This window comes from Neopsephotus bourkii, unplaced genomic scaffold (assembly GCF_033783945.1).
Source record: "Neopsephotus bourkii isolate Nb327-2 ecotype Australia unplaced genomic scaffold, CSIRO-AGI_Nbou_v1 NB_309, whole genome shotgun sequence".
NCBI classification, from domain to species: Eukaryota; Metazoa; Chordata; class Aves; order Psittaciformes; family Psittacidae; genus Neopsephotus; species Neopsephotus bourkii.
The window spans coordinates 832,853-858,431 of NW_026900817.1; the positions used below are offsets into that span (position 1 = coordinate 832,853).

A 25,579-nucleotide genomic window follows, 5' to 3' on the forward strand; every position below is an offset into this window, starting at 1 on the left:
CGGGCACTGCTCGGCCCGACGCACGGTGAGGGGCGCCGCCGCCTCGCCATGCCCGGCCGCCGCCCGCTCCGCCTCGCCGCCGCCCTCGCCATCCTCCTCCTCGCCGTTGTCGCCGCGCAGGACCGAGACCTCCGTGAGTAGAGACCGATCCATCCATCCCCCCCCCCCGCCTCCCCCCCCCCCAGGGATGGGGATGGGGAATGGGGGAGCTGGGGGGCGGCGCGGACGCGGGGAACGGTGTGGGATGGATGGGAACGGTTTGGGATAGAGGGGGACGGTTTGGGATAGAGGGGGACAGTGTTGGGATGGATGGGAACAGTGTTGAATAGAGGGGGACAGTGTGGGATAGAGGGGGACAGTGTGGGATAGAGGGGGACGATTTGGGATAGAGGGGGACAGTTTGGAATGGATGGGAACAATGTTGGATAGAGGGGGACAGTGTGGGATAGAGGGGGACAGTGTGGGATAGAGGGGGACAGTGTGGGATAGAGGGGGACAGTGTGGGATAGAGGGGGACAGTGTGGGATAGAGGGAGACGATTTGGGATAGAGGGGGAGAGTTTGGAATAGATGGGAACAATGTTGGATAGAGGGGGACAGTGTGGGATAGAGGGGGACAGTGTGGGATAGAGGGGGACAGTGTGGGATAGAGGGGGACAGTTTGGGATGGATGGGAACAGTGTTGGATAGAGGGGGACAGTGTGGGGTAGACGGGGACTGTGGGATGGATGGGAACAGTTTGGGATGGATGGGGACAGTGTGGGATAGAGGGGGACAGTGCGGGATAGAGGGGGACAGTGCGGGATAGAGGAGACAGTTTGGGATGGATGGGGACAGTGTTGGATAGAGGGGGACAGTGTGGGATAGAGGGGGACAGTGTGGGATAGAGGGGGACAGTGTGGGATAGAGGGGGACAATTTGGGATAGAGGGGGACAGTTTGGAATGGATGGGAACAGTGTTGGATAGAGGGGGACAGTGTGGGGTAGAGGGGGACAGTGTGGGATAGAGGGGGACAGTGTGGGATAGAGGGGGACGATTTGGGATAGAGGGGGACAGTTTAGAATGGATGGGAACAGTGTTGGATAGAGGGGGACAGTGTGGGGTAGAGGGGGACAGTGTGGGATAGAGGGGGACAGTGCGGGATAGAGGGGACAGATTGGGATAGAGGGGGACAGTGTTGGGATGGATGGGAACAGTGTGGGGTAGAGGGGGACAGTTTGGGATAGAAGGGGACAGTTTGGGATAGAGGGGGACAGTGTGGGATAGAGGGGACAGTTTGGGATAGAGGGGGACAGTGCGGGATAGAGGGGGACAGTTTGGGATGGATGGGGAAAGTTTCAGGGTAGTTGGAAGGGGAAAGACTGGGATGGGGGGGGACACACAAGGGAAGTGGTGAATAGCCCGGGGACACCAGGAGACAGTGCGGGATAGAAGGGAGACAGGGAGGAATAGGGGGGGGGACAGCGTGGGATGGATGGGGAAGGCTTCAGGGTAGCGGGAGGGGACGGATTGGGATGAGGGAACACGCAAGGAAAGCGGGGGGCAGTGTGGGGACAATGGGGAACAGTATGGGATAGGGGGGGACTGTGGGGCAGGGGGAACAGTGTGGGATGAATGGGGAGAGTTCCAGGGTAGTTGGAATGGGACAGACTGGAGGGGGGGGGAGAGACTGGGGGACAACGTGGGGCAGGGAAGGACAGCGTGGGATACTAAGGGACAGTGCAAGGAGAGTGCGGGACAGTATGGGGACACTGGGGACAGTGTGGGGACACTGGGGACAGTGTGGGGACACTGGGGACAGTGTGGGGACATTGGGGACAGTATGGGGACACTGGGGATATAGAGGGGGGTGGGTGGGTGGGGAAAGTTTAGGGATAGTGGGGAGGGACAGCCAGGGATGGGACGGAGCAGTGGGGGACACTGGGGGTCCAGCATTAGGACCATGGGGTCCAGATGGGACAGTGGGGTGCAGCTTGGGGACAGCAAGGTCCAGAGTGAGACAATGGGGTCCATTTGGGGACACGGGGTCCAGCCTGAGGACACTGAGGTCCAGCCCTGGGGCATGGCCTGGGGATGCTGAGATGCATCCTGGGCACCAGTGTGGGGACACTGGGGACCGAGCTGCGGTCCCTGGGGACACCGGGAACCTCGTGGAGATCCTGGGGCACATTCTGGGGGCCACTGCAGCGCATCCCAAGGTCCCTGAGGACTCCAGGGACACCAGGACACATCCCAGGGACCCTGGGGCACCTCTGGAGAAACTGGGGTGCAGCGTGGGGCACCTCCTGGGGACACTGGGGTGCAGCCTGGGGCCATCTGGGTGCTCCTGGGGACCTTGGGCCACATCCCATGGAGCTTGGGACCACCAGCCCCATGGAACCAATGGAGCTGCTGCCCGTGTCCCATTGGAGGTGCAGGGGCTGTGGGGATGCGCCGATGCCCCCCAGGACACGGGGTCCCCCTTGCTTCAAGCTGGAACCCCCTCGCTGAGCCGCTCCAGGATCCTCTTCCCCCCCCCATATCACGGGATGCTGGGGAAAGGGGGGGATCCCCCTATAGCAACGCCACCACCTCGTTGCCTGCAGTCCCATTGCCACCCTCCCCGACCCCCCCCACAGGGGGGACGATGCCCGCACGGTGTAGCCCCGCATCCCCCTTATCCCCGCAGCCGAAGCAGGCAGCTGCCTGCAGGACGGGCAGAGCTATAGCGATAAGGACGTGTGGAAGCCGGAGCCGTGCCGTATCTGCGTGTGCGACACGGGGACCGTCCTGTGCGACGACATCATCTGCGAGGAGCTGCGGGACTGCCCCAGCCCCGAAATCCCCTTCGGAGAGTGCTGCCCCATATGTCCCGCTGAGCAGCCCAGCGGTTGTAATTTATTTATTCCCTCTTTTCCTTGATAAATAAATTACCGGCTATGGATGGGAACCGGGAGCATCCATGAGAAAGGCAACTTGGCAAAGCCTGCAGGGGTTTTGGGGGGGGTTTGATGGTTCCGGAATGGTTTGGAAGGATTTGGGGTGGTCGGTATGGATTTGGGGTGTTTTAAACGGATTTGGGGGGGTTTATCTGCTTCCGAATGGATTTGAACCCGTTGGAAGCAGATGGGTTTGGGGCGCAGGGGGTGATGATGGGGGGACCCCCCCACCTCATCTCCCCGGATATCCCGTGCCAAAAGGGACGTTTCCATCCCCCGCATCGGGATAATCCACCTGGAACGATGGAAAAGCCCCGGGACCCCATTCCCCAACCCCCCAAACCCCCCAAGTTGCCTTTTTGAACCCTTCCTTGCCCCCCCCCCCCCGGGGGGGTTGAAGGGTTGAGCCCCCCCCCCCCAAACCGTGCAGCCCCCCAATCCCGCATGCTGACCCCTGCTTTGCCCCCCCCCCCTTTCCCCACCACCCCGCTTCGGGGGAGCCCCTCTGCTCCTGTGCCCCCCGGTTTTGCCCCACAGCCCCCCAGGAGCATCACCCCCCCCCCCCCTCCGGGTTGTGCCTTTTGTGTGTGTCCCCCCCCAGCCCATTCCCCTTCTAATTCCCCTTTATTTCTTTGTTTCCCAACAGGGCATCCTGGCCCCAAGGTGAGGTTGGGTCCATCCCCTACCCCGGTCCCAATATCCTGGGATTTTCCCCCAAAACGGGGTGGGGGGTTCAAAGCAGGAGCCCTGAACATGGGGCTCTTGGGGGGTGCCACTTGGGGGGTGTACATTTGGGGGGCTCTTTGGCTCACCCCATGCTTTGCATTACAGGGGCAGAAGGGTGAACCCGGTGACATTAAAGATGTAAGTGTTGGGTGCGCACTGGGGAGGGGGGCACCCCCAAAACGGGGTCCCTGCTGTTGGGGTGTGGGTTGGAGGGGGTCCCCCCTGCACCCATCTCACCCCATCCTTGTGTGCCCCCCCCCATCACAGGTTGTAGGACCCCGAGGGCCTCCGGGACCGCAGGTGGGAACACGTTTCACTTGGTGCATTGCTGGAATATTTGTGGGAAGGGGGTGGGATATGGGGGGGATATGGGGGGGGATATAGAGAGTGGGATATGGAGGGTGGGATATGAGGGGTGGGATATGGGGGGGATATGGGGGGGATATGGAGGGTGGGATATGAGGGGTGGGATATGAGGGGTGGGATATGGAGGATGGGATATGGGGGGGATATGGGGGGGATATGGGGGGGGATATAGAGAGGGGATATAGAGGGTGGGATATGAGGGGTGGGATATGAGGGGTGGGATATGGAGGATGGGATATGGGGGGGATATAGGGGGGATATGGAGGGTGGGATATGAGGGGTGGGATATGGAAGGTGGGATATGGAGGGTGGGATATGAGGGGTGGGATATGGGGATGGGATATGGGGGGGATATGGGGTGGGATATGGTGGGTGGGATATGAGGGGTGGGATATGTGGGGGGATATGGGGATGGAATATGGGGGGGATATGGAGGGTGGGATATGAGGGGTGGGATATGGAGGATGGGATATGGTGGGTGGGATATGGGGGGGATATAGGGGGGATATGGAGGGTGGGATATGAGGGGTGGGATATAAAGGGTGGGATATGGGGGGGGATATGGGGATGGGATATGGGGGGGGGATATGGAGGGTGGGATATGGTGGGTGGGATATGGGGGGGGAATATGGAAGGTAGGATATGAATGGTGGGATATGGGGGGGAGGGTATAGGGCAGAGCTGACCCCCCTCTCTCCCACAGGGCCCTGCAGGGGAGCAGGGACAGCGAGGGGACCGTGGCGAGAAGGGGGAGAAGGTGAGAGCGAACCCGCCCCCAGTGATGGGTGCCGCAGGGACCTGCCGCGCTCACCCCATGGATCACCCCCTCTCCTTCCCCTCCTTTAGGGCGCTCCCGGCCCCCGAGGCAGGGATGGAGAACCTGGTACCCCTGGGAACCCCGGTCCCCCCGGTCCCCCCGGCCCTCCCGGCCCTCCCGGCCTCGGCGGGGTGAGTATCAGAGTGGGTTTTGGGGTGAAACGAGGGGTTTTTGGGGGTTCAGTGCGCTCAGATCCCCCCCTCTTCCCCGTAGAACTTCGCGGCTCAGATGGCCGGAGGCTTCGACGAGAAGGCTGGAGGCGCGCAGATGGGCGTCATGCAGGGACCCATGGTAACGCGATTCACCCCCAACCCAGTGCAGGGACCCCCCCAAGGGGGATGCAGCTCATCATGGGACCGCCCCCGTTATGGGGCACCCCCTGCAGGTGATGCTGACTCTGACTCTCTCCCCATAGGGCCCCATGGGACCCCGCGGCCCCCCCGGACCTTCCGGTGCTCCTGTAAGTAACCCCCCCCTCCCCATATCGGTGGTCTCTGGTGGGATCCCCCCACCCCATTGATGCCCCCTTGTCTCTTCCAGGGTCCCCAAGGCTTCCAAGGCAACCCCGGCGAGCCCGGCGAGCCCGGCGCTGCTGTGAGTGCCCCGATCCCTTCCCCTTGTCCCGGCTTGGGGACGCGCCGCCCCCCATCGGCTCCCATTCACCCGCTGCCTCTTTGCTCCCTTTAGGGTCCGATGGGTCCCCGGGGCCCCCCGGGACCCCCTGGCAAGCCCGGCGATGATGTGAGTGCTGCGCGGGCCCTCAACGGGCAGCTCCTTGCAGCAGTGGCCCCAAAGGTGCCCTCGTCCCCCCCAACCCCAATCTCGTGTCCCCACAGGGTGAGACCGGCAAACCCGGCAAGTCCGGAGAGCGCGGCCCCCCCGGACCCCAGGTAAGGCAGGACCCGGTTCCGTACCCCCCCCCCCCCGAGACCCCCCGTGTCCCCCCCTGACCCCCATTCTCTGTGCTCGCCCGCAGGGTGCTCGAGGCTTCCCCGGGACCCCCGGGCTGCCCGGAGTGAAAGGACACCGGGTGAGTGTGTGCGTACCCCCCCCGAGGGTCCCCATCACTTGGTGGCACAGAGGGTGACCCCCCCTCCCCATCTCTCTTTCCACAGGGATACCCTGGCTTGGATGGTGCCAAAGGAGAGGCAGGAGCTCCTGGAGCCAAGGTAAGCAGTGGGTGACCATCGTCATGGCATCGGGGCTGGTGGGTGACCACTACTGTGGTGTCAGGCCTGGTGGGTGACCATCCCCATGGTGTCAGGCCTAGTGGGTGATCATCCGCATGGTATCAAGGATGGTGGGTGATCATCCCCATGGTATCAAGGATGCTGGGTGACCATCCTCATGGCATCAGGACTGGTGGATGACCACCTCCATGGCATTAGAGCTGGTGTGTGACCATTCCCATTGCATCAGGGCTGGTGGGTGACCATCCCCATGGCATCAGGGTTGGTGGATGACCACCTCCATGGCATTAGAGCTGGTGTGTGACCATTCCCATTGCATCAGGGCTGGTGTGTGACCATCTCCATGGCATTAGGGCTGGTGGGTGACCATCTCCATGGCATCAGGGTTGGTGGATGACCACCTCCATGGCATTAGAGCTGGTGTGTGACCATTCCCATTGCATCAGGGCTGGTGGGTGACCATCCCCATGGCATCAGGGTTGGTGGGTGACCATTTCCATGGTTCTGGGGCTGGTGGGTGACCATGCCCATGACATCAATTTTGGTGGGTAGCCATCCTCATGGTGTCAGTGCTGTTGGGTGACCATCCCCATGGCATTAGGGTTGTTGAGTAACCATCCTTATGGTGTCAGGCCTGGTGTGTGACCATCCCCATGGCATCTGGGCTGTTGGGTGACCATCCCCATGGTGTCAGTATTGGTAGGTGACCATCCCCATGGTGTCAGTCTTGGTAGGTGACCATCCCCATGGTGTCAATATTGGGGGGTGACAATCCCCATGGCATCTGGGCTGATGCGTGACCATCCTCATGGTGTCACTGCTGTTGGGTGATCATCCCCATGGTGTCAGTATTGGTGTGTGACCATCCCCATGGCATCTGGGCTGATGTGTGACCATCTCCATGGTGTCAGTACTGGTGTGCGATCATCCCCATGGCATCTGGGCTGATGTGTGACCATCTCCATGGTGCCATCACTGATGTGTGACCATCTCCATGTCATTGGGGCTGATGTGTGACCATCCCCATGGCATCTGGGCTGATGTGTGACCATCCCCATGGTGTCAGTACTGGTGTGTGACCATCCCCATGGCATCTGGGCTGATGTGGGACCATCTCCATGGTGCCATCACTGATGTGTGACCATCTCCATGTCATTGGGGCTGATGTGTGACCATCCCCATGGCGTCAGGCCTGGTGGTTCTCACCCTCTCCACCCTTCCCCGCAGGGTGAATCCGGCTCCCCCGGCGAGAACGGCTCCCCCGGCCCCATGGTGAGTCTTTGGGGTGGCAAACGGGGAAACTGAGGCACGGGGGGGGGGGAAGCTTTTCCTTGCCCCAACCGGTCCCCGTGTCCCCCCCCCAGGGTCCCCGTGGGCTGCCTGGAGAGAGAGGACGACCCGGCCCCTCCGGCGCTGCGGTGAGTGTGACGGTGCCCGGTGACACGCGGTGATGGGGACCCCATCTCCCCCCATGACACCCATCACCGTGTCCCCACAGGGTGCTCGTGGCAATGACGGTCTCCCCGGCCCGGCGGGACCCCCGGTGAGTATCGGGGTGCTTCAGCCCTTCCCATAGAGCTGCGGTCCCTGTGTTACCCCATGGGGGGCACTGGGGTCCCTCCCCACCAAAGCTTGTGCAGGGCCTCACATTCTTCACCCCCCCCACCAACAGGGACCTGTGGGTCCGGCTGGAGCTCCCGGCTTCCCCGGTGCCCCTGGATCCAAGGTAAGGGCAAAGGGGCTGCTCCCAATGGGGAAACTGAGGCACGGGGCCGGCTGCCGCATCCCCTTCACCCCATCTGTGCTCCCCGCAGGGTGAAGCTGGACCCACCGGAGCACGAGGACCCGAGGGTGCCCAGGGCCCCCGTGGTGAATCCGGTACCCCCGGCTCTCCCGGCCCCTCCGGTGCCCCTGTGAGTGTCCCCTTCCCCGTGTCCCTGTGTGCCCCCTGCACTGGGATCCATGGGGATGGGGTGATCCTGAGTGGGGAAACTGAGGCACGGGGATAGAGCCTCAGGGGTGTCTTCTCTTATAGGGTAACCCTGGGACTGACGGCATTCCCGGCGCCAAGGGCTCTGCGGTGAGTGGGAATGGGGCAGGGATGGGGGGGCTGAGCTGGGATGTGGGGATGCTGGGGGTCATAGGGAACATGGGGATGTGGGAGGATGCTGGGGGTGGGAGGATGCTCGTTGAGGGGGGTGCTGGGAGATGCTGGGGATTTGGGATGTTGGGAGATACTGGGACATACTGGGGACATGGGATGATGGGGAATATGGGGTGCTTGGGAGATAGTGGGAGGTACTGAGGGATGTGGATGCTGGGGAACATGGGATGCTGGGAAATACAGGTAGGTAATGGGAGATGTGTGATGCTGGGGGATGTGGGATGCTGGGAGATACTGGGAGGTACTGGGGATGCTGGGAGATGCTGGGGGATGTGGGATATTGGGAGATACTGGGGAATGTGGGATGCTTGGGGATGCGGGATGCTGGGAGATACTGTGGGATATGGGATGCTGGAAGATACTGGGAGATAGTGGGTGGTACTGGGGATGCTAGGAGATACTGGGGGATGTGGGATACTGGGAGATACTGGGAGATACTGGGGGATTCTGGGGGATGCGGGATGCTGGGGGATGCAGTATGCTGGGGGATGCGGGATGTTGGGAGATGTGGGATGCTGGGGGATGCAGGATGCTGGGGGATGTGGGATGATGAGGGATATGGGATGCTGGAGGATGCTGGATGCTGGGGAATGTGGGATGCTGGGGGATGTGGGATGCTGGGGGATGCGGGATGCTGGGGGATGCTGGAGAATGCGGGATGCTGGGGGATGCGGGATGCTGAGGGATATGGGATGCTGAGGGATATGGGATGCTGAGGGATATGGGATGCTGGGGAATGGGATGCTGGGGGATGAGGGATGCTGGAGGATATGGGATGCTGGAGAATGCGGAATGCTGGAGAATGCGGGATGCTGGGGGATATGGGATGCTGGGGGATGTGGGATGCTGGGGATGCGGGATGCTGAGGGATATGGGATGCTGGGGGATGAGGGATGCTGGAGGATGCGGGATGCTGGGGGATGCGGGATGCAGGATGTGGGATGCTGGGGATGCGGGATATGGGATGCTGGGGATGTGGGATGTGGGATGCTGTGGGATGAGGGATGCTGGGGATGCGGGATATGGGATGCTGGGGATGAGGGATGTTGGAGGATGCAGGATGCTGGGGGATGCGGGATGCTGGGGGATGTGGGATGCTGGGGGGATGCGGGATGCTGAGGGATATGGGATGCTGGGGGATGCGGGATGCTGGGGGATGCGGGATGTTGGGGGATGCGGGATGTTGGGGGGATGCGGGATGCTGAGGGATGCTGAGGTGTGGGGACACGGGGGTGAGGAAGAGTGCGGTGATGCTGGGAGACGCGGTCCTTTCCGTGTCCCCGGTGACCGTGTCCTGCTGCCCTCAGGGTGCTCCCGGCATCGCGGGTGCTCCAGGCTTCCCCGGCCCCCGCGGCCCACCCGGACCCCAAGGAGCCACCGGCCCGCTGGGACCCAAGGGACAGACGGTGAGAGACCCCTGAGACCCCTCCCACCTCCAGAGCCCCACAGAGACACCCCGAGACCTCCCGAGAGGGGACCGTGGCTCTGGCCCCGCCCACTACCACCAACCCCGCCCACTTCCATCTGACCCCGCCCACTCTGGCACAAGTCACGACCCCATCCCAACCTCTTTGTGGGTCCTCTCCCGACCGGGTCCAGGTCACCCCCAGGTCACCTTGTCCTGGTGCCCAAAGGGGACAGCGGGGATGGGGATGGGACGGGATTGGCGTGGGATGGAGATGGAGATGGGATGGGGGTGGGATTGGGATGGAGACGGGATGGGGTGAGGAGAGAAATGAGATGGGGACAGGGATGGAAATGGGGATGGGGTGGGAATGGGGACAGAGAAGGGATGGTAACAGAGAAGGGATGGGGATGGGGTGGGGATGAGGGTGGAGAGGGGGACAGGAGGTGGCTACAGGGTTGGGTACACGGACAGCTAGGGGGACTGGTATGGAGATGAGGATGAGGAAAGCGATGGACACAAGAATGACAACGGGGACAGGCATGGGGACAAGGACAGAGTTCAGGCTGGGGTCAGGAATGAGGACAGGAGTTGGTGACAGGAGAGACGCTGGGTCAGGGATGGGAAAAAGGAGGGATGGGGATGAGGATGGGGACCAGAAAGGGGCTGGAGACAGGGATGGGGACATGGATGGGTTGGAGACTTGGGGCCAGGGATGGGGACAAGGAGGGATGGGGATGAGGATGGGGACAAGAAAGGTGCTGGAGACAGGGATGGGGACATGGATGGGTTGGGGACTTGGGGCCAGGGATGGGGACAAGGACGGATGGGGATGAGGATGGGGACCAGAAAGGGGCTGGAGACAGGGATGGGGACATGGATGGGTTGGGGACTTGGGGCCAGGGATGGGGACAAGGAGGGATGGGGATGAGGATGGGGACAAGAAAGGGGCTGGAGATGGGGACATGGATGGGTTGAGGACAGGGATGGGAAGGGGACAGGGATAAGGGAGCAGGAATTGGGGAAGGGAACAAAGTTGGACCAGGAGAGGGGATGGGAACAGAGATGGGCTGGGGACAGGGGTGCAGATGGGAGTGAGGGTGAGGACGAGGCCGGCTTGGGGACAAAGCTGGGGACAGGGTGGGTATGGGGCCAGGCATCAACAGGGACACAGGGGCCTGGGGCTGTGTTTGTGATGGGGACAGCCTTGGGGACACTGCGGCTTCATCACCTCTGCCTCCGCAGGGTGAACCCGGCATCGCGGGCTTCAAAGGCGAGCAAGGACCTAAGGGCGAGACGGTGAGCACGGGATGGGGGCACCGCATCCATCCCCCCCCCCCCCCTCTGGAATCTCACCGGCATCTCCCGAATCCCTTTCCCTGCGGAGGCCCCTCGAGGGGCAGCGTCCCCCCTCCCGTGCGGAACAAAAGCCGCTGTGTTCGTGTCCCCCCCAGGCGGGGACATTCCCCCCTCGCTTCATTAACCAGCCTCAATGCACACGGGGCCGGCTCCCGCCGGGGTGGCCACCGAGCCCTGGCGCCGACGGCACACGTGGCGCCGGCATCTGGGATGCATCGGGAATTGCATCCCCCCCCCGTACAAACCGGCTCCTTGTGACCCCTTCTCCTCTTCCTCAGGGCCCCGCAGGACCGCAGGGAGCCCCCGGCCCCGCGGGTGAGGAAGGCAAGAGGGGAGCCCGCGGTGAACCGGGCGCTGCCGGCCCCGTGGGGCCACCCGGAGAGAGGGTGCGTGACCCCCCCCATAGCCCACAGCGGGGTGCTGCCCCCCCAGACCCTCCCGTCCCATCTCCCTCCTCCTCCTCCTCCTCTTCCTCCATAGGGCGCTCCCGGCAACCGCGGCTTCCCGGGGCAGGACGGGCTGGCTGGACCCAAGGTACCGCTATGGGCACGGATGCGGGGGGGACCAGGGCCGCAGCCCTGAGCCCCCCAACACATCCATGTCCCCCCCTGCACAGGGAGCTCCGGGCGAGCGCGGCCCCGCCGGCCTCGCAGGGCCCAAAGGAGCCACCGGTGACCCCGGGCGCCCCGGAGAGCCCGGCCTGCCCGGAGCCAGGGTAAGAGCCGGGGCCGCATCCTGCACCGTGCATGGAGAGCGGCAGGGCCGGGTGGGGATGGTGGTGGGACCTGATGGGGGCAGGCAGGAGATGCTTTGGGGTAGATAAGGTGCTTTTGGGGTAGATAAGGTGCTTTTGGGGTACATAAGGTGCTCTTGGGGTAGATACGTGCTCTTGGGGTAGATAAGGTGCTCTTGGGGTAGATAAGGTGCTTTTGGGGTAGATAGGTGCTCTTGGGGTAGATAAGGTGCTCTTGGGGTAGATAAGGTGCTTTTGGGGTAGATAAGGTGCTTTTGGGGTAGATAGGTGCTCTTGGGGTAGATAAGGTGCTTTTGGGGTAGATAAGGTGCTCTTGGGGTAGATAAGGTGCTTTTGGGGTAGATAGGTGCTTTTGAGGTAGATAGGTGCTTTTGGGGTAGATAAGATGTTTTTGGGGTAGATAAGATGCTCTCGGGGTAGATAAGGTGCTTTTGGGGTAGATAAGGTGCTCTTGGGGTAGATAAGGTGCTTTTGGGGTAGATAGGTGCTTTTGGGGTAGATAAGGTGCTTTTGGGGTAGATAGGTGCTTTTGGAGTAGATAAGATGCTTTTGGGGTTCATAAGGTGCTTTGGGAGTTCATATGGTGCTTTTGGGTCCATAAGGTACTTTTAGGGTCATTTGAGGTGCTTTGGGAGTTCACATAGTGCTTTTGGGTCCATAAGGTACTTTTAGGGTCATTTGAGGTGCTTTGGGAGTTCATATGGTGCTTTTGGGTCCATAAGGTACTTTTAGGGTCACTTGAGGTGCTTTGGGGGTCAATAAGGTGCTTTTGGGTCTCATAAGGTGCTTTGGGGTTCATAAGGTGCTTTTGGGTCAAAAAAGCGCTTTCGGGTCAAAAAAATGCTTTCGAAGTTCATAAGGTGGTTTGGGGGTTCGTAAGGTGCTTTAAGAGTCATTTAAGGTGCATTTGGGGTTCATATGGTGCTTTTGGTCTCATAAGGTGTTTTTGGGGTCAGTTAAGGTACATTTGGGGTCCATAAGGTGCTTTTGGGATTGGTTAAGATGCTTTGGAGGCTCATAAGGTGCTTTGGGGGTCAATAAGGTGCTTTTGGGATTGGTTATGGTGCTTCTGGGGTTGGCCAGATGTTCTGTGGCACTAAGACACTGTTTAGGATTGGTTCAGTTGCTCTTTATTGCTAATGAAGAAACTCTTAGGGGTTACTTAAGATGCTTTTTGGGGTCAGTCAAGATGCTCTTTGCTAATTGAGATGTTCTTTGGGGTTACCCAAGATGCATTTGGGGTTAGTGAAGATGCAGTCTGGGGGTACCAAAGATGCTCTTTGGGGTTCAGATGTGCCCTGGGGTTAAGATGCTTTCCTGGTGCTAACTAAGATGCTTTTTGGGGTGAGTTAGGGTGCATTTGGGCTTAGCAAAGGTGCTCGTTTGGGGTTATGATGCTCTTTGAGGTCATGGGGTTGGTGCTGGCATCCCCACCTTGGGGCTGCCCCCCTCAGCTCCCCATTGCTCCCCCCCACCTCAGGGTCTCACCGGCCGCCCAGGAGATGCTGGTCCTCAAGGCAAAGTCGGCCCCACTGTAAGTGCTGCTGCGCAGGGGTCGGTGTGGGGAGGGGGACCGGGGTCCAGCGTGGTCCCCATTGACGCCCCCATCCCCACAGGGTGCCCCCGGCGAGGACGGACGCCCCGGTCCCCCAGGCCCGCAGGGTGCTCGTGGCCAGCCCGGTGTGATGGGTTTCCCTGGTCCCAAAGGTGCCAATGTGAGTATTGACCCCAAAGCGGGGCGGTGACAGGGACATGGAGCCCATCACCGTCACCTCCCTCCTGCATCCCTAGGGCGAGCCTGGAAAAGCCGGTGAGAAAGGGCTCCCTGGAGCACCGGGGCTGCGGGTGAGTGGTTTCCCTTCCCCATCACCCCAAAACACACCTTGGGGGGGGCTCCAGCATCGCTGCCCTGAGGCACCCGCAGTGTCCCAGTGGGGAAACTGAGGCACGGGTGCAGCAGCGCCTGCAGCATCGTACCCGGAGCTCAGTGAGGGGCTGTCTCCTCCATAGGGGCTTCCTGGCAAGGATGGTGAGACCGGAGCTGCCGGCCCCCCAGGACCTGCTGTGAGTGCCCCACCGGACCCAAACCCTGCTTGAAATGGGGGTCTGGGGGTTGTACCCCCCCATTGTGGGCAAGAGCCCACCCGGCTCTGCTGGGATGGAGCCGCTCGCTCGCAGCCCCTGCAGTGGTGGGGATCTGGGGTGTCCCCATGACCCCAAAACCTTGGGGTGGGGAAGCTCCAGGGTCCTTCAGCATCGTCCTCCCATAGGGTCCTGCGGGAGAGAGGGGAGAGCAAGGAGCGCCCGGTCCCTCTGGCTTCCAGGTGAGCACATGGCAGGGGGAGCTCGGGTGATGCTTGGGGGTGATGCTTGCAGGTGATGCTCAGGGGTGATGCTTGGGGGTGATGCTCAGGGTGATGCTTGGGGGTAATGCTCTGGGGTGATGCTGGGGAGTGATGCTCAGGGTGATGCTCAGGGTGATGCTTGGGAGTGATGCTGGAGGGTGGTGCTCTGGGGTGATGCTGGGGAGTGATGCTCAGGAGTGATGCTCGGTGGTGATGTTCAAGGGTGATGCTTGGGGGTGATGCTCAGGGTGATGCTCAGGGTGATGCTCAGGGGTGATGCTTGGGGGTGGTGCTCAGGGTGATGCTCGGGGGTGATGTTCAGGGGTGACACTCAGGGTGATGCTTGGGGGTGATGCTCTGGGGTGATGCTGGGGAGTGATGCTCAGGGTGATGCTCAGGGGTGATGCTCAGGGGTGATGCTCGGGGGTGATGGTTGGGGGTGATGCTCAGGGTGATGCTCAGGGGTGACGCTCGGGGGTGATGCTCAGGGTGATGCTTGGGGGTGATGTTCAAGGGTGATGCTCGGTGGTGATGTTCAAGGGTGATGTTCGGGGGTGATGTTCAAGGGTGATGTTCAGGGGTGATGCTCAGGGTGATGTTCAAGGGTGATGCTTGGGGGTGATGCTTGGGGGTGATGCTGGGGTCTCGCTGCTGCTCACGCTGCTTCCTCCCCATCCCAGGGTCTGCCCGGGCCACCAGGTCCCCCTGGAGAGAGCGGCAAACCCGGAGACCAGGTGAGGCCCCTCCTCTTGGGCACCCCCAGGGTGCAAAGTGGGGTTCAGGACCCCTCTGCAGCCCCTATGGCTGAACCCCAACTCTCTTCCCCCCCCACAGGGTGTTCCTGGGGAAGCTGGTGCCCCCGGTCTCGTCGGTCCCAGAGTAAGTGTCCCTTGTCCCCATGGATCAGGGATGTGGCGCTTGTCCCCATCCCATGGGGGGCTTGGGGGGGGCCTGGACACCCCCATCCAGGGCCAGCGGCTCCCCCTGGTGGCTCAGCCTTGTCTGCAGCCCATGGCTCCCAGTACATCCCAGTCCCACCGGGACAGCGCGGGACGGATGCTCTGCCACCATCCTTTGGGATACGGATGCTGTGACCCTCACCGTGGCCCCATGGCCCCCTCCTAACGCTGCCCCCCCCCCCAGGGTGAACGCGGCTTCCCCGGTGAACGCGGCTCTCCCGGTGCACAAGGGCTGCAGGGTCCCCGCGGGCTCCCCGGAACACCGGGCACCGACGGACCCAAGGTGGGTGCCAAGGGGGGGACACGGGGCTCGGTGTGACCGTGCCCAGGGTGCCTGGGGGTGTCGGCACCCCAATAACCGCTCCTTTGCTCTGCTTTAGGGTGCAACCGGCCCCGCCGGCCCCAATGGCGCCCAGGGTCCCCCGGGGCTGCAGGGGATGCCCGGGGAGCGAGGAGCAGCCGGGATCGCCGGTCCCAAGGGAGATCGGGTGAGTGATGGGTGCCAGCGGTGCCCGAGCGGTGCCAGGGCTGAGCCGGGCTCATGGCACCGCTGGCTTGGCCCTGCAGGGAGACGTTGGAGAGAAGGGACCCGAGGGAGCTCCTGGGAAGGACGGCGCACGCGTAAGTGGGATGGGACAGGGTGGGATGGGACAGGGAGGGATGGAATAGGGCGGGATGGGGCAGGGAGGGATGGGGATGTGGTGGGATGGGGACGTGGTGGGATGGGGACAGGTTGGAATGGGATAGGGCGGGATGGGGCAGGGTGGGATGGGGAAGTGGTGGGATGGGATACAGTAGGATGGGACATGGTAGGATGGGACATGGTGTGATGGAGACGTGATGGGATGGGACATGGCAGGATGGGGACATGGAAGGATGGGGACATGGATGGATGGGGACATGGATGGATGGGGACATGGATGGATGGGGACATGGCAGGATGGGAACACAGAAGGATAGGGACATAGGATGGGGACACGTCAGGATGGGGACATGGATGGATGGGGACATAGGATGGGGACATGGAAGGATGGGGACATGAAAGGATGGGGACATGGCAGGATGGGGACATGGCAGGATGGGGACATGGCAGGATGGGGACACGGAAGGATGGGGACATGGATGGATGGGGACATAGGATGGGGACATGACAGAATGGGGACATGGAAGGATGGGGACATGGATGGATGGGGACATGAATGGATGGGGACATAGGATGGGGACACAGCAGGATGGGGACACGGCAGGATGGGGACATGGCAGGATGGGGACATGGATGGATGGGGACATGGCAGGATGGGGACACAGAAGGATGGGGACATAGGATGGGGACATAGGATGGGGACATGGCAGGATGGGGACATGGCAGGATGGGGACATAGGATGGGGACATAGGATGGGGACATGGCAGGATGGGGACACAGAAGGATGGGGACATAGGATGGGGACATGGCAGGATGGGGACATGGATGGATGGGGACACAGAAGGATGGGGACATGGCAGGAGCACAGTGGCTGGCAAGGGATGCTCATGGTGGCCTCACCCTCACCTGTGTCTCCTCCCCAGGGTCTCACAGGTCCCATCGGTCCCCCCGGCCCCGCTGGCCCCAATGGCGAGAAGGTGAGGTCCTGTTCAGCCCCTTGGCTGCTCCCAACTGGGGGTGATCCCATCCACACCCCACCAACTCCCCATCCTTTCCTTTCCTTCCCTTTCCAGGGAGAATCCGGCCCCCCCGGTCCCTCCGGTGCTGCCGGTGCTCGCGGTGCCCCCGTAAGTACCCCCCCCCCCTTGGGTTCAGCACTGATCTCACCGCTCCTGCCCCCCCATTGACCCCCATCTCTTCCCACAGGGCGAGCGTGGGGAGCCCGGTGCCCCCGGTCCCGCTGGATTCGCCGGGCCCCCGGTGAGTATCCGGCCCCGTGTCCCGGTGCGGGCGCAGCTGCGGCTCCTGCCGCTGATGGAGCCGCTTCCCGCAGGGCGCCGATGGACAACCCGGAGCCAAAGGGGAGCAGGGAGAGCCCGGCCAGAAGGGAGACGCTGGAGCTCCCGGTCCCCAAGGTCCCTCCGGTGCCCCGGGCCCGCAGGTGGGTGCAGCTGGAGCATCCCAACACAGGGATGGACCCTGCGGGGTGCCCAATCCCGGGATGCTGGTGCAGCCGGAGCATCCCAACACAGGGATGGACCCTGCGGGGTGCCCAATCCCAGGATGCTGGTGGAGCCAGAGCATCCCAACACAGGGATGGACCCTGCAGGGTGCCCAATCCCGGGATGCTGGTGCAGCTGGAGCATCCCAACATAGGGATGGACCCTATGGGGTGCCCAATCCTGGGATGCTGGTGCAGCCGGAGCATCCCAACACAGGGATGGACCCTGCAGGATGCCCCATCCTGGGATGCTGGTGCAGCTGGAGCATCCCAACACAGGGATGGACCCCATGGGGTGCCCCATCCCGGGATGCTGGTGCAGCCGGAGCATCCCAACACAGGGATGGACCCTGCGGGGTGCCCAATCCCGGGATGCTGGTGCAGCCGGAGCATCCCAACACAGGGATGGACCCTGCAGGGTACCCAATCCCGGGATGCTGGTGCAGCCGGAGCATCCCAACACAGGGATGGACCCTGCGGGGTACCCAATCCCAGGATGCTGGTGCAGCCGGAGCATCCCAACACAGGGATGGACCCTGTGGGGTACCCAATCCCGGGATGCTGGTGCAGCCGGAGCATCCCAACACAGGGATGGACCCTGCAGGGTGCCCAATCCCAGGATGCTGGTGCAGCCGGAGCATCCCAACACAGGGATGGACCCTGTGGGGTGCCCAATCCCGGGATGCTGGTGCAGCCGGAGCATCCCAACACAGGGATGGACCCTGCAGGGTGCCCAATCCCAGGATGCTGGTGCAGCCGGAGCATCCCAACACAGGGATGGACCCTGTGGGGTGCCCCATCCTGGGATGCTGGTGCTGTCCCACAGGACATGTTCCAACCCCTTTTCCTCCTCTCCCCAGGGCCCAACGGGTGTCACTGGTCCCAAAGGAGCGCGTGGAGCTCAGGGTCCCCCGGTGAGTATGGGGGGGCTGTGAGGGGGGTGCTGGGGGCAGCGGGAGCTGCCTCTGAGCCGCCTCCATCCTCTGCTTCCACAGGGAGCAACCGGATTCCCTGGTGCTGCCGGTAGAGTGGGACCTCCCGGCCCGAACGTGAGTTGGGGCAGCTGGGATTGATTGGGAGCAGTTGGGAGCAGTTGGGATCACTCAGGGAGCAGTTGGGATCACTCAGGGCTCAGTTGGGATCACTTGGGTTCAGTTGGGATCACTCAGGGTTCAGTTGGGATCACTCAGGGTTCAGTTGGGATCACTCAGGGATCAGTTGGGATCACTCAGGGTTCAGTTGGGATCACTCCGGGATTGGTTGGGATCACTCTGGGATCAGCTGGGATCACTCAGGGATTGGTTGGGATTGGTTGGGATCACTCTGGGATCACTCAGTTGGGATCGCTCAGGGATTGGTTGGGATCAGCAAGGATCACTTGGGGATCACTCTGGGATTGGCTGGGATCACTCTGGGATCACTCAGTTGGGATCACTCAGGGATCAGTTGGGGTCACTCAGGGATTGGTTGGGATCAGCTGGGATCACTCTGGGGTCAGTTGGGATCACTCAGGAGCAGCCGGGGTCTCTCTCGGAGCCCCCAGCGCTGCCGCTCGCCGGTGCTGTCAAAGCCCCCCCCCGCGCTCACCTCCTCTCTCTCCCCTCCCCCCCCCAGGGTAACCCGGGCCCCCCCGGCCCCCCCGGCTCCGCTGGCAAGGACGGACCCAAGGGCGCTCGCGGTGACGCGGGGCCCCCCGGCCGCGCCGGTGACCCCGGGCTCCAGGGCCCCGCCGGTCCCCCCGGGGAGAAGGGCGAGCCCGGCGAGGACGGCCCCGCGGTGCGTTGGGGCTGGGGCTCCCGTGGGGCTGGGCCCGCAGGCACCGGTGCTGAGCCCCCGTTCGCCTCCACAGGGTCCCGATGGCCCCCCCGGCCCCCAAGGCTTGGCAGGACAGCGCGGCATCGTCGGGCTCCCCGGACAGAGAGGGGAGAGGGGCTTCCCCGGGCTGCCGGGGCCCTCGGTGAGCGAGGATGGGGGAGTAGGGGGGGAGCATCATTGGGGCACCCAGAATGGGGGTGCTTGGATCCCAAGGGGTGGTCCCTGGACCCTCTGAGTGCAGGGAGCCCATCCCGCGGCACTGGGACTGGGTGGTGATGGCTGGGTCATCGCTGGGTCTGCTGGGGTCTCCAATTCAGTGCTGGGGTCTCCCATTCAATGCTGGGGTCTCCAATTCAGTGCTGGGGTCTCCCATTCAATGCTGGGGTCTCCAATTCAGTGCTGGGGTCTCCCATTCAATGCTGGGGTCTCCAATTCAGTGCTGGGGTCTCCCATTCAATGCTGGGGTCTCCAATTCAGTGCTGGGGTCTCCCATTCAATGCTGGGGTCTGCTGGGGTCTCCCATTCAGTGCTGGATCTCCCATTCAATGTTGGGATCTCCTATTCAATGCTGGGATCTCCCATTCGATGCTGGGATCTCCCATTCAGTGCTGGGATCTCCCATTCAATGTTGGGCTCTCCCATTCAATGCTGGGATCTCCCATTCAATGTTGGGCTCTCCCATTCAATGCTGGGATCTCCCATTCAATGCTGGGATCTGATGGGATCTCCCATTCAATGCTGGGCTCTCCCATTCAGTGCTGGGACCTGATGGGCTCTCCCATTCAATGCTGGGCTCTCCCATTCAATGTTGGGATCTCCCATTTGATGTTGGGATCTCCCATTCAGTGCTGGGATCTCCCATTTGATGTTGGGCTCTCCCATTCAATGCTGGGATCTCCCATTTGATGTTGGGATCTCCCATTCAATGCTGGGCTCTCCCATTCAATGCTGGGATCTCCCATTCGATGCTGGGCTCTCCCATTCAGTGCTGGGATCTCCCATTCAATGCTGGCATCTCCCATTCAGTGCTGGGATCTCCCATTCAATGCTGGGCTCTCCCATTCAGTGCTGGGCTCTCCCATTCAGTGCTGGGATCTGATGGGATCTCCCATTCAATGCTGGGCTCTCCCATTCAGTGCTGGGATCTCCCATTCAATGCTGGGCTCTCCCATTCAGTGCTGGCATCTCCCATTCAGTGCTGGGATCTCCCATTCAATGCTGGGATCTGATGGGATCTCCCATTCAATGCTGGGATCTCCCATTCAATGTGTTTCTCCCGTTTCCCTTCCTTTAGGGTGAACCTGGAAAACAAGGAGCTCCCGGCTCCGCCGGTGACCGTGGCCCCCCCGGCCCCGTGGGACCCCCCGGTCTGACCGGTCCTGCTGGTGAACCCGGCCGCGAGGTGGGCACCATCCCATGGACAGGGCACTGCAGCCAGGCCAGGCCGGGCTCATCCCAATGTGACCCCAATGGGCTCGGGCATGGCTGATCCCGCAGCCAGAGCTCCCAGCACCACCACTGGGCTCCCGGCAGCACCTTCCACCGGTGCCTTTGGCTTGGAAGATGCTGCTCGTGTCCGGCTCCATCCCAGTCCTAACCCCCCTCTTCCCCCAGGGTAACCCCGGCTCCGATGGCCCCCCCGGAAGAGACGGCGCTGCCGGTGTCAAGGTGAGCTCAGCCGCGTGCCCCCCCCTCTTTGTGCCTTCACATCCCCCCCATTCCCTGACCCTGCCCTTGTCCTGGCACAGGGTGACCGCGGTGAGACCGGCCCCGTGGGTGCTCCCGGTGCTCCCGGTGCTCCCGGCGCTCCCGGCCCCGTGGGTCCCACTGGCAAACAGGGAGACAGAGGCGAGACGGTGAGTGCTGGCAAGGGGAGATGGGGGCACGCAGCAGTGACCCCCCCACTGTGATGAGCTCCTGCTTGGAGTAATGGGGAGAGCCAGAGCGGGGCTGTTAGCAGCTGGTTCTGTGGTACCCTGAGTGCTGGTAGAGGCTTTGGAGCATCTTCCCCATTGCTCATGGGCTCCAAGAGCCCGGCTCTGCCGCACACAGCCCCGGGATGCTGCACCAGGATAATCTGCCCATGGAAGGATCAAGACTCGATGGTGATGCTCGGCTGAGAGGTGCCGGTTCTGCTGTCCCGATGCTCGGAGCAGAGCTGGTTCAGCCCTCCCCGAAGGCAAAGGGCACCCCTTGAGACCCCTCTTTTCTCTCCGCAGGGCGCACAAGGTCCCATGGGTCCCTCCGGCCCTGCTGGTGCTCGAGGCATGCCGGTGAGTGATGGCATTGGGGCACCCTGTGAGCGATGCGCAGCACCCTGGGGTGCATTGGGCACCCCGAGCCTGACACCCAAGTCCCTTTCTCCCCTTGCAGGGTCCCCAAGGGCCTCGCGGTGACAAGGGAGAGACAGGAGAGGCTGGAGAGAGGGGGCTGAAAGGCCACCGTGGCTTCACCGGCCTGCAGGGTCTTCCTGGACCACCCGTAAGTGATGGTTTAGGGACCCCAGCACTCAGCACCCCCCGTATCTCACCATGGAGCTGGATGCGGCTCCATCAGGCTGAGCATCCCTCGGTGCTGTAACATCCACCCTCGCTTCTCTTCAGGGTCCTTCTGGAGACCAAGGTGCTGCTGGTCCTGCAGGTCCCTCCGGCCCCAGGGTAAGTCCTGCCCATGGGTTGGGGAGATGAGAGGGAAAGGAGGCACCTGCATCCTTGAGCCCTCCTGGGTCACCTCACTCCCCAATGGACCCTTCCCTGCCTCTTGACCCCCCATTTGGGGCTCTCTCGCAGGGTCCCCCCGGCCCCGTCGGTCCCTCTGGCAAGGACGGCTCCAATGGGATGCCCGGCCCCATCGGTCCCCCCGGCCCCCGTGGCCGAAGCGGCGAACCAGGACCTGCGGTGAGTGGAAGTGATGCTGGCGGCAGGGATGGGGCTCGGAGCAGAGCATCACCATGGCACCATCCTCCTCCTGCAGGGTCCCCCTGGAAACCCCGGTCCCCCCGGTCCTCCCGGCCCCCCGGGCACCGGCATCGACATGTCAGCCTTCGCGGGGCTGGGGCAGACGGAGAAGGGCCCCGACCCCATCCGGTACATGCGGGCGGACGAGGCGGGCAGCAACCTGCGGCAGCACGACGTCGAGGTGGACGCCACGCTCAAGGCCCTCAACAACCAGATCGAGAGCATCCGCAGCCCCGAGGGCTCCAAGAAGAACCCAGCCAGGACCTGCCGGGACATCAAGCTTTGCCATCCCGAGTGGAAGAGCGGTAGGAGCCTCCATCCCTGCCTCCTCCCCTCCGGCGCCTCGCCCCAAGCTCTTGCACCCAAGGGGACAGCGAGGTCCATGATGCTCTTTGCTCTGACGTCCAAAACCTCGTGTTCATGCATCATTTGCCCTCCCTTGCAGGAGATTACTGGATCGACCCGAACCAAGGCTGCACCTTGGATGCCATCAAAGTCTTCTGCAACATGGAGACGGGTGAGACCTGCGTCTACCCCAACCCCAGGAGCATCCCCAAGAAGAACTGGTGGACCAGCAAGACCAAAGACAAGAAGCACGTCTGGTTCGCAGAGACCATCAATGGTGGTTTCCATGTAAGTGTTCCACTGGGGTGGTGGTGCACACCGGGAATGGGAAAGGGAATGGATGGGAATGGGAATGGACGTTGAGCAGGGGAAGGTGTTGAGTGTCCAGTTGGACGGTTGGGATGTCCTTCCTTGGAGTTGTGTTGATGGATGTTACACAAGGGGCTGGCTCTTCTAGGGGACTCTATTGAAAGAAAGGGTCAGTTCAGCTCCGTTTGGGAATGTAAAGCCTGGAAGTGCCCTCAAAAGGTGGCTGGAATGAGGGTTGTTGCAACACCCATTGGCTTCAATGTCTCCCCTCTCCCCTCCAGTTTAGCTACGGTGACGAAGACCTGGCTCCCAACACCGCCAGCATCCAGATGACCTTCCTGCGCCTCCTGTCCACCGAAGGCTCCCAGAACGTCACGTACCACTGCAAGAACAGCATCGCCTACATGGACGAGGAGACGGGCAACCTGAAGAAAGCCATCCTCATCCAGGGCTCCAACGACGTGGAGATCAGAGCCGAGGGCAACAGCAGGTTCACCTACAGCGTCCTGGAGGACGGCTGCACGGTAAGGCCAGGGATAATGCGAGGCAAGGATGCAGGTGATGAGTTGGGGCTCAAGAGCATCTCATCCCACTCTTGTTTCCCCCCTCCTTAGAAACACACTGGCAAATGGGGCAAGACAGTGATCGAGTACCGGTCGCAGAAGACCTCGCGCCTGCCCATTGTGGATATTGCCCCTATGGACATTGGTGGAGCGGAGCAGGAGTTCGGTGTGGATATCGGCCCCGTGTGCTTCTTGTAAGGAGAGCTTCGCGGTCCGTTCGGTTGGATCGTTTGCAATTCCAGCCCAATCCCGTGCACCTAAAGAAGAAAGGACCGAACCCCAAACTCACCCCAAGGACCCGAGTTCTTCCCCAGATGACTTCTGCACTGAATGGCTGCAATGACCCCCCCATCGGCTCACGGCATTCCCGTCGGGAACCACCGCCTCTTCCCAGCGCCGGCCGGGCAGGCTGGAAGCAGAAAGAAACCATGGGCTTATTTATTTATTCTCTTCCCAAGACCTCGTGTTGAGGTCGGGGGGAGGTGGGAATCCGGCACGTTCCAGGGCCCTTCCCTGCTAAAGGGGTCCCCAAATCCAGGTACCACGAATCCCCTCCCGTCCCTCTGCCCCCGTGTAATGGATGAGAGGACACAAACGCAATCACATGGTGCTATTCTTGTACAACAAGTCTGTATTTTTTAACATCAGTTGATATAAAAAAAGACAAAAAAACGACAAAAAAAAAATACTTTTGGTGGAAAACATAAATCTGTGGGTTTGGGTTTTTTTTTGTTGGTCTCTGGGGGTTTAAATCCCTTCTCCTTGTTTCTCAGCTGTGAGAAAGGAAGGTTTGGGTCAAATCGCTTCATTAAGGGGAAAATATCCCTGAACAATGAACGTCCCCCTGAAAGGGAGAGGAAAACCTGAGAGAGCTGGGCTGGGGCAGACTGGAGAGGAGAAGGCTCCTGAAGGGGAGACCTTAGAGCAGCTCCAGTGCCTAAAGGGGCTGCAGGGAACCTGGAGAGGGGCTTGGGACAGGGGATGGAGGGGTGGGATGAGGGGTTTGGGCTTCCAGCTGGAAGAGGGAAGAGTTCAATGGGATATGGGGAAGTTCTTCCCCATGAGGGTGTTGGGATGCTGGAATGGGGAAGCTGTGGCTGCCCCATCCCTGGCAGTGCTCAAGGCCAGGTTGGACACAGGGGCTTGGAGCACCCTGCTCCAGTGGAAGGGGTCCCTGGAGCTGGATTGGAGCTGGAGGAGCTTTAAGGTCCCTTCAGCCCGAACCCCTCTGGGACTGTATGAAATGAGAACCCTTGAAGCACCAGGAGCCAAGGCAGCAGCCACAGGTTTGTGTTAAGGGGTCTCATTGCTCCCCCAAACAGAACCAGGGTGATGCAACTGGGGCACCAGTTAGAAAAAACCAGTAAAACCAGTGGGGAGGGGGATGCTGAGACCAATCATGCAAATCAGTACAGCCAGAGGTGGGGGTGTCCTCTAACCCTCATCCCTATGGAATTTGTCCCATTTTGTGCCCATCTAAATAGAGTTTCAGGGTGTATTTGCAGCAGGGAAGGCTGGAGATGCTCAACCATCACCTCTGCAAGCAGCAGCACTTTTATGGTGTCAGGAAGAGTCCCAGGGGCGAGCTCTTCAGCTTGGCAATGAGAGGGTTCAGGATTCACTTGGGGTTTGCTGCCTCAAATCAAAGCATCCCAGTGCCCCCCCAGGAGCCAGGAACACCCCGGAGCATCACACATGGCACACTTTGGGTTCCAGGACAGTGATTTTGGTTAAAACCCTGGCCCTTTGGGGCTGCAGCTTCCCACTAAGAGGAGTGACCACGTTAAAGGGTTTGTCCAAAGCTCTACTTTGGGGCCGGTTTGAAACCCTCTCAGTTGGCACCAGAGGCAGCCCAGGAGGGGGGAAGCTCGGAACGTTGGCAGCAGGAATTCATTACAGGAGATTGGAGGATTAAGGAGGATTTTCGAACCCAAAACAGCCTCTCAAAGGCCAAGTGCTTTGGCCCATGACCCCAGGGCAGCCCCAGTGAGCAGTGCCCTGGCTCAGAGCCTCGCATGCTGAACCAGGGTAAAGCCACGCTCCTGTGGAGCCAAGCAGCAGGTTCCGGGGTCCTGAGCACCCTAAAACATCACCCAGCTCAAAGCAACCCCGTGCAACAGGACAATGGGGGTTAACGCTGGGGCTGCAGCTAAAGATGATGACAGGGGTGGAAAGGCAATGTTGGGGAGCAGGAGGAGGCCTCATCCCACAAGGAGACACCAGCTCAGGCTGAGCAGCACCAGGGGACAGAGGAGGAGGAAGCTGAGCAATGGGATGGATAACAAGCAAAGGCTGTGATTTCCTCTTCCTTAGAGCAGGAAAGTTCAACCCATCACAAACTGGGGGTTCCTGGAGTGGTGTGAGCAGCGCACGATGGAGACCACCAGGGCAAGTGCCTGAGGTCATGGAACCCCAGCCTGGTTTGGGTTGGAAGGGGGGGAT

At 61.5% G+C, this 25,579-nt stretch overlaps 1 protein-coding gene across 1 annotated transcript; it reads left to right on the plus strand.

The window, feature by feature from the left end:
* COL2A1 (collagen type II alpha 1 chain) lies at positions 1-23,701 on the plus strand. Its single transcript, XM_061347257.1, has 53 exons — positions 1-133; positions 2,669-2,872; positions 3,565-3,782; positions 3,912-3,944; positions 4,714-4,767; positions 4,857-4,958; positions 5,041-5,118; positions 5,243-5,287; positions 5,368-5,421; positions 5,515-5,568; positions 5,664-5,717; positions 5,804-5,857; positions 5,943-5,996; positions 7,245-7,289; positions 7,382-7,435; positions 7,516-7,560; positions 7,690-7,743; positions 7,832-7,930; positions 8,053-8,097; positions 9,489-9,587; positions 10,832-10,885; positions 11,224-11,331; positions 11,426-11,479; positions 11,562-11,660; positions 13,180-13,233; positions 13,316-13,414; positions 13,491-13,544; positions 13,710-13,763; positions 13,970-14,023; positions 14,725-14,778; positions 14,879-14,923; positions 15,188-15,286; positions 15,384-15,491; positions 15,571-15,624; positions 16,571-16,624; positions 16,721-16,774; positions 16,854-16,907; positions 16,981-17,088; positions 18,009-18,062; positions 18,144-18,197; positions 18,763-18,924; positions 18,998-19,105; positions 20,258-20,365; positions 20,578-20,631; positions 20,712-20,819; positions 21,183-21,236; positions 21,337-21,444; positions 21,567-21,620; positions 21,753-21,860; positions 21,937-22,225; positions 22,366-22,553; positions 22,856-23,098; positions 23,189-23,701. Exons 1-53 carry the CDS (start codon positions 49-51, stop codon positions 23,333-23,335), a joined length of 4,629 nt encoding a protein of 1,542 aa, XP_061203241.1. The 5' UTR covers positions 1-48; the 3' UTR covers positions 23,336-23,701.
* The last annotated feature ends 1,878 nt before the right edge of the window (positions 23,702-25,579 follow it).

Bases quoted from the DNA above. Each gene is read 5' to 3' on its own strand.
- COL2A1 (XM_061347257.1), top strand. From the start codon at position 49: ATGCCCGGCCGCCGCCCGCTCCGCCTCGCCGCCGCCCTCGCCATCCTC. The intron at 134-2,668 runs GTGAGTAGAGAC...TTATCCCCGCAG, and splicing joins CGCGCAGGACCGAGACCTCC to CCGAAGCAGGCAGCTGCCTG. The intron at 11,480-11,561 runs GTACCGCTATGG...CCCCCTGCACAG, and splicing joins ACGGGCTGGCTGGACCCAAG to GGAGCTCCGGGCGAGCGCGG.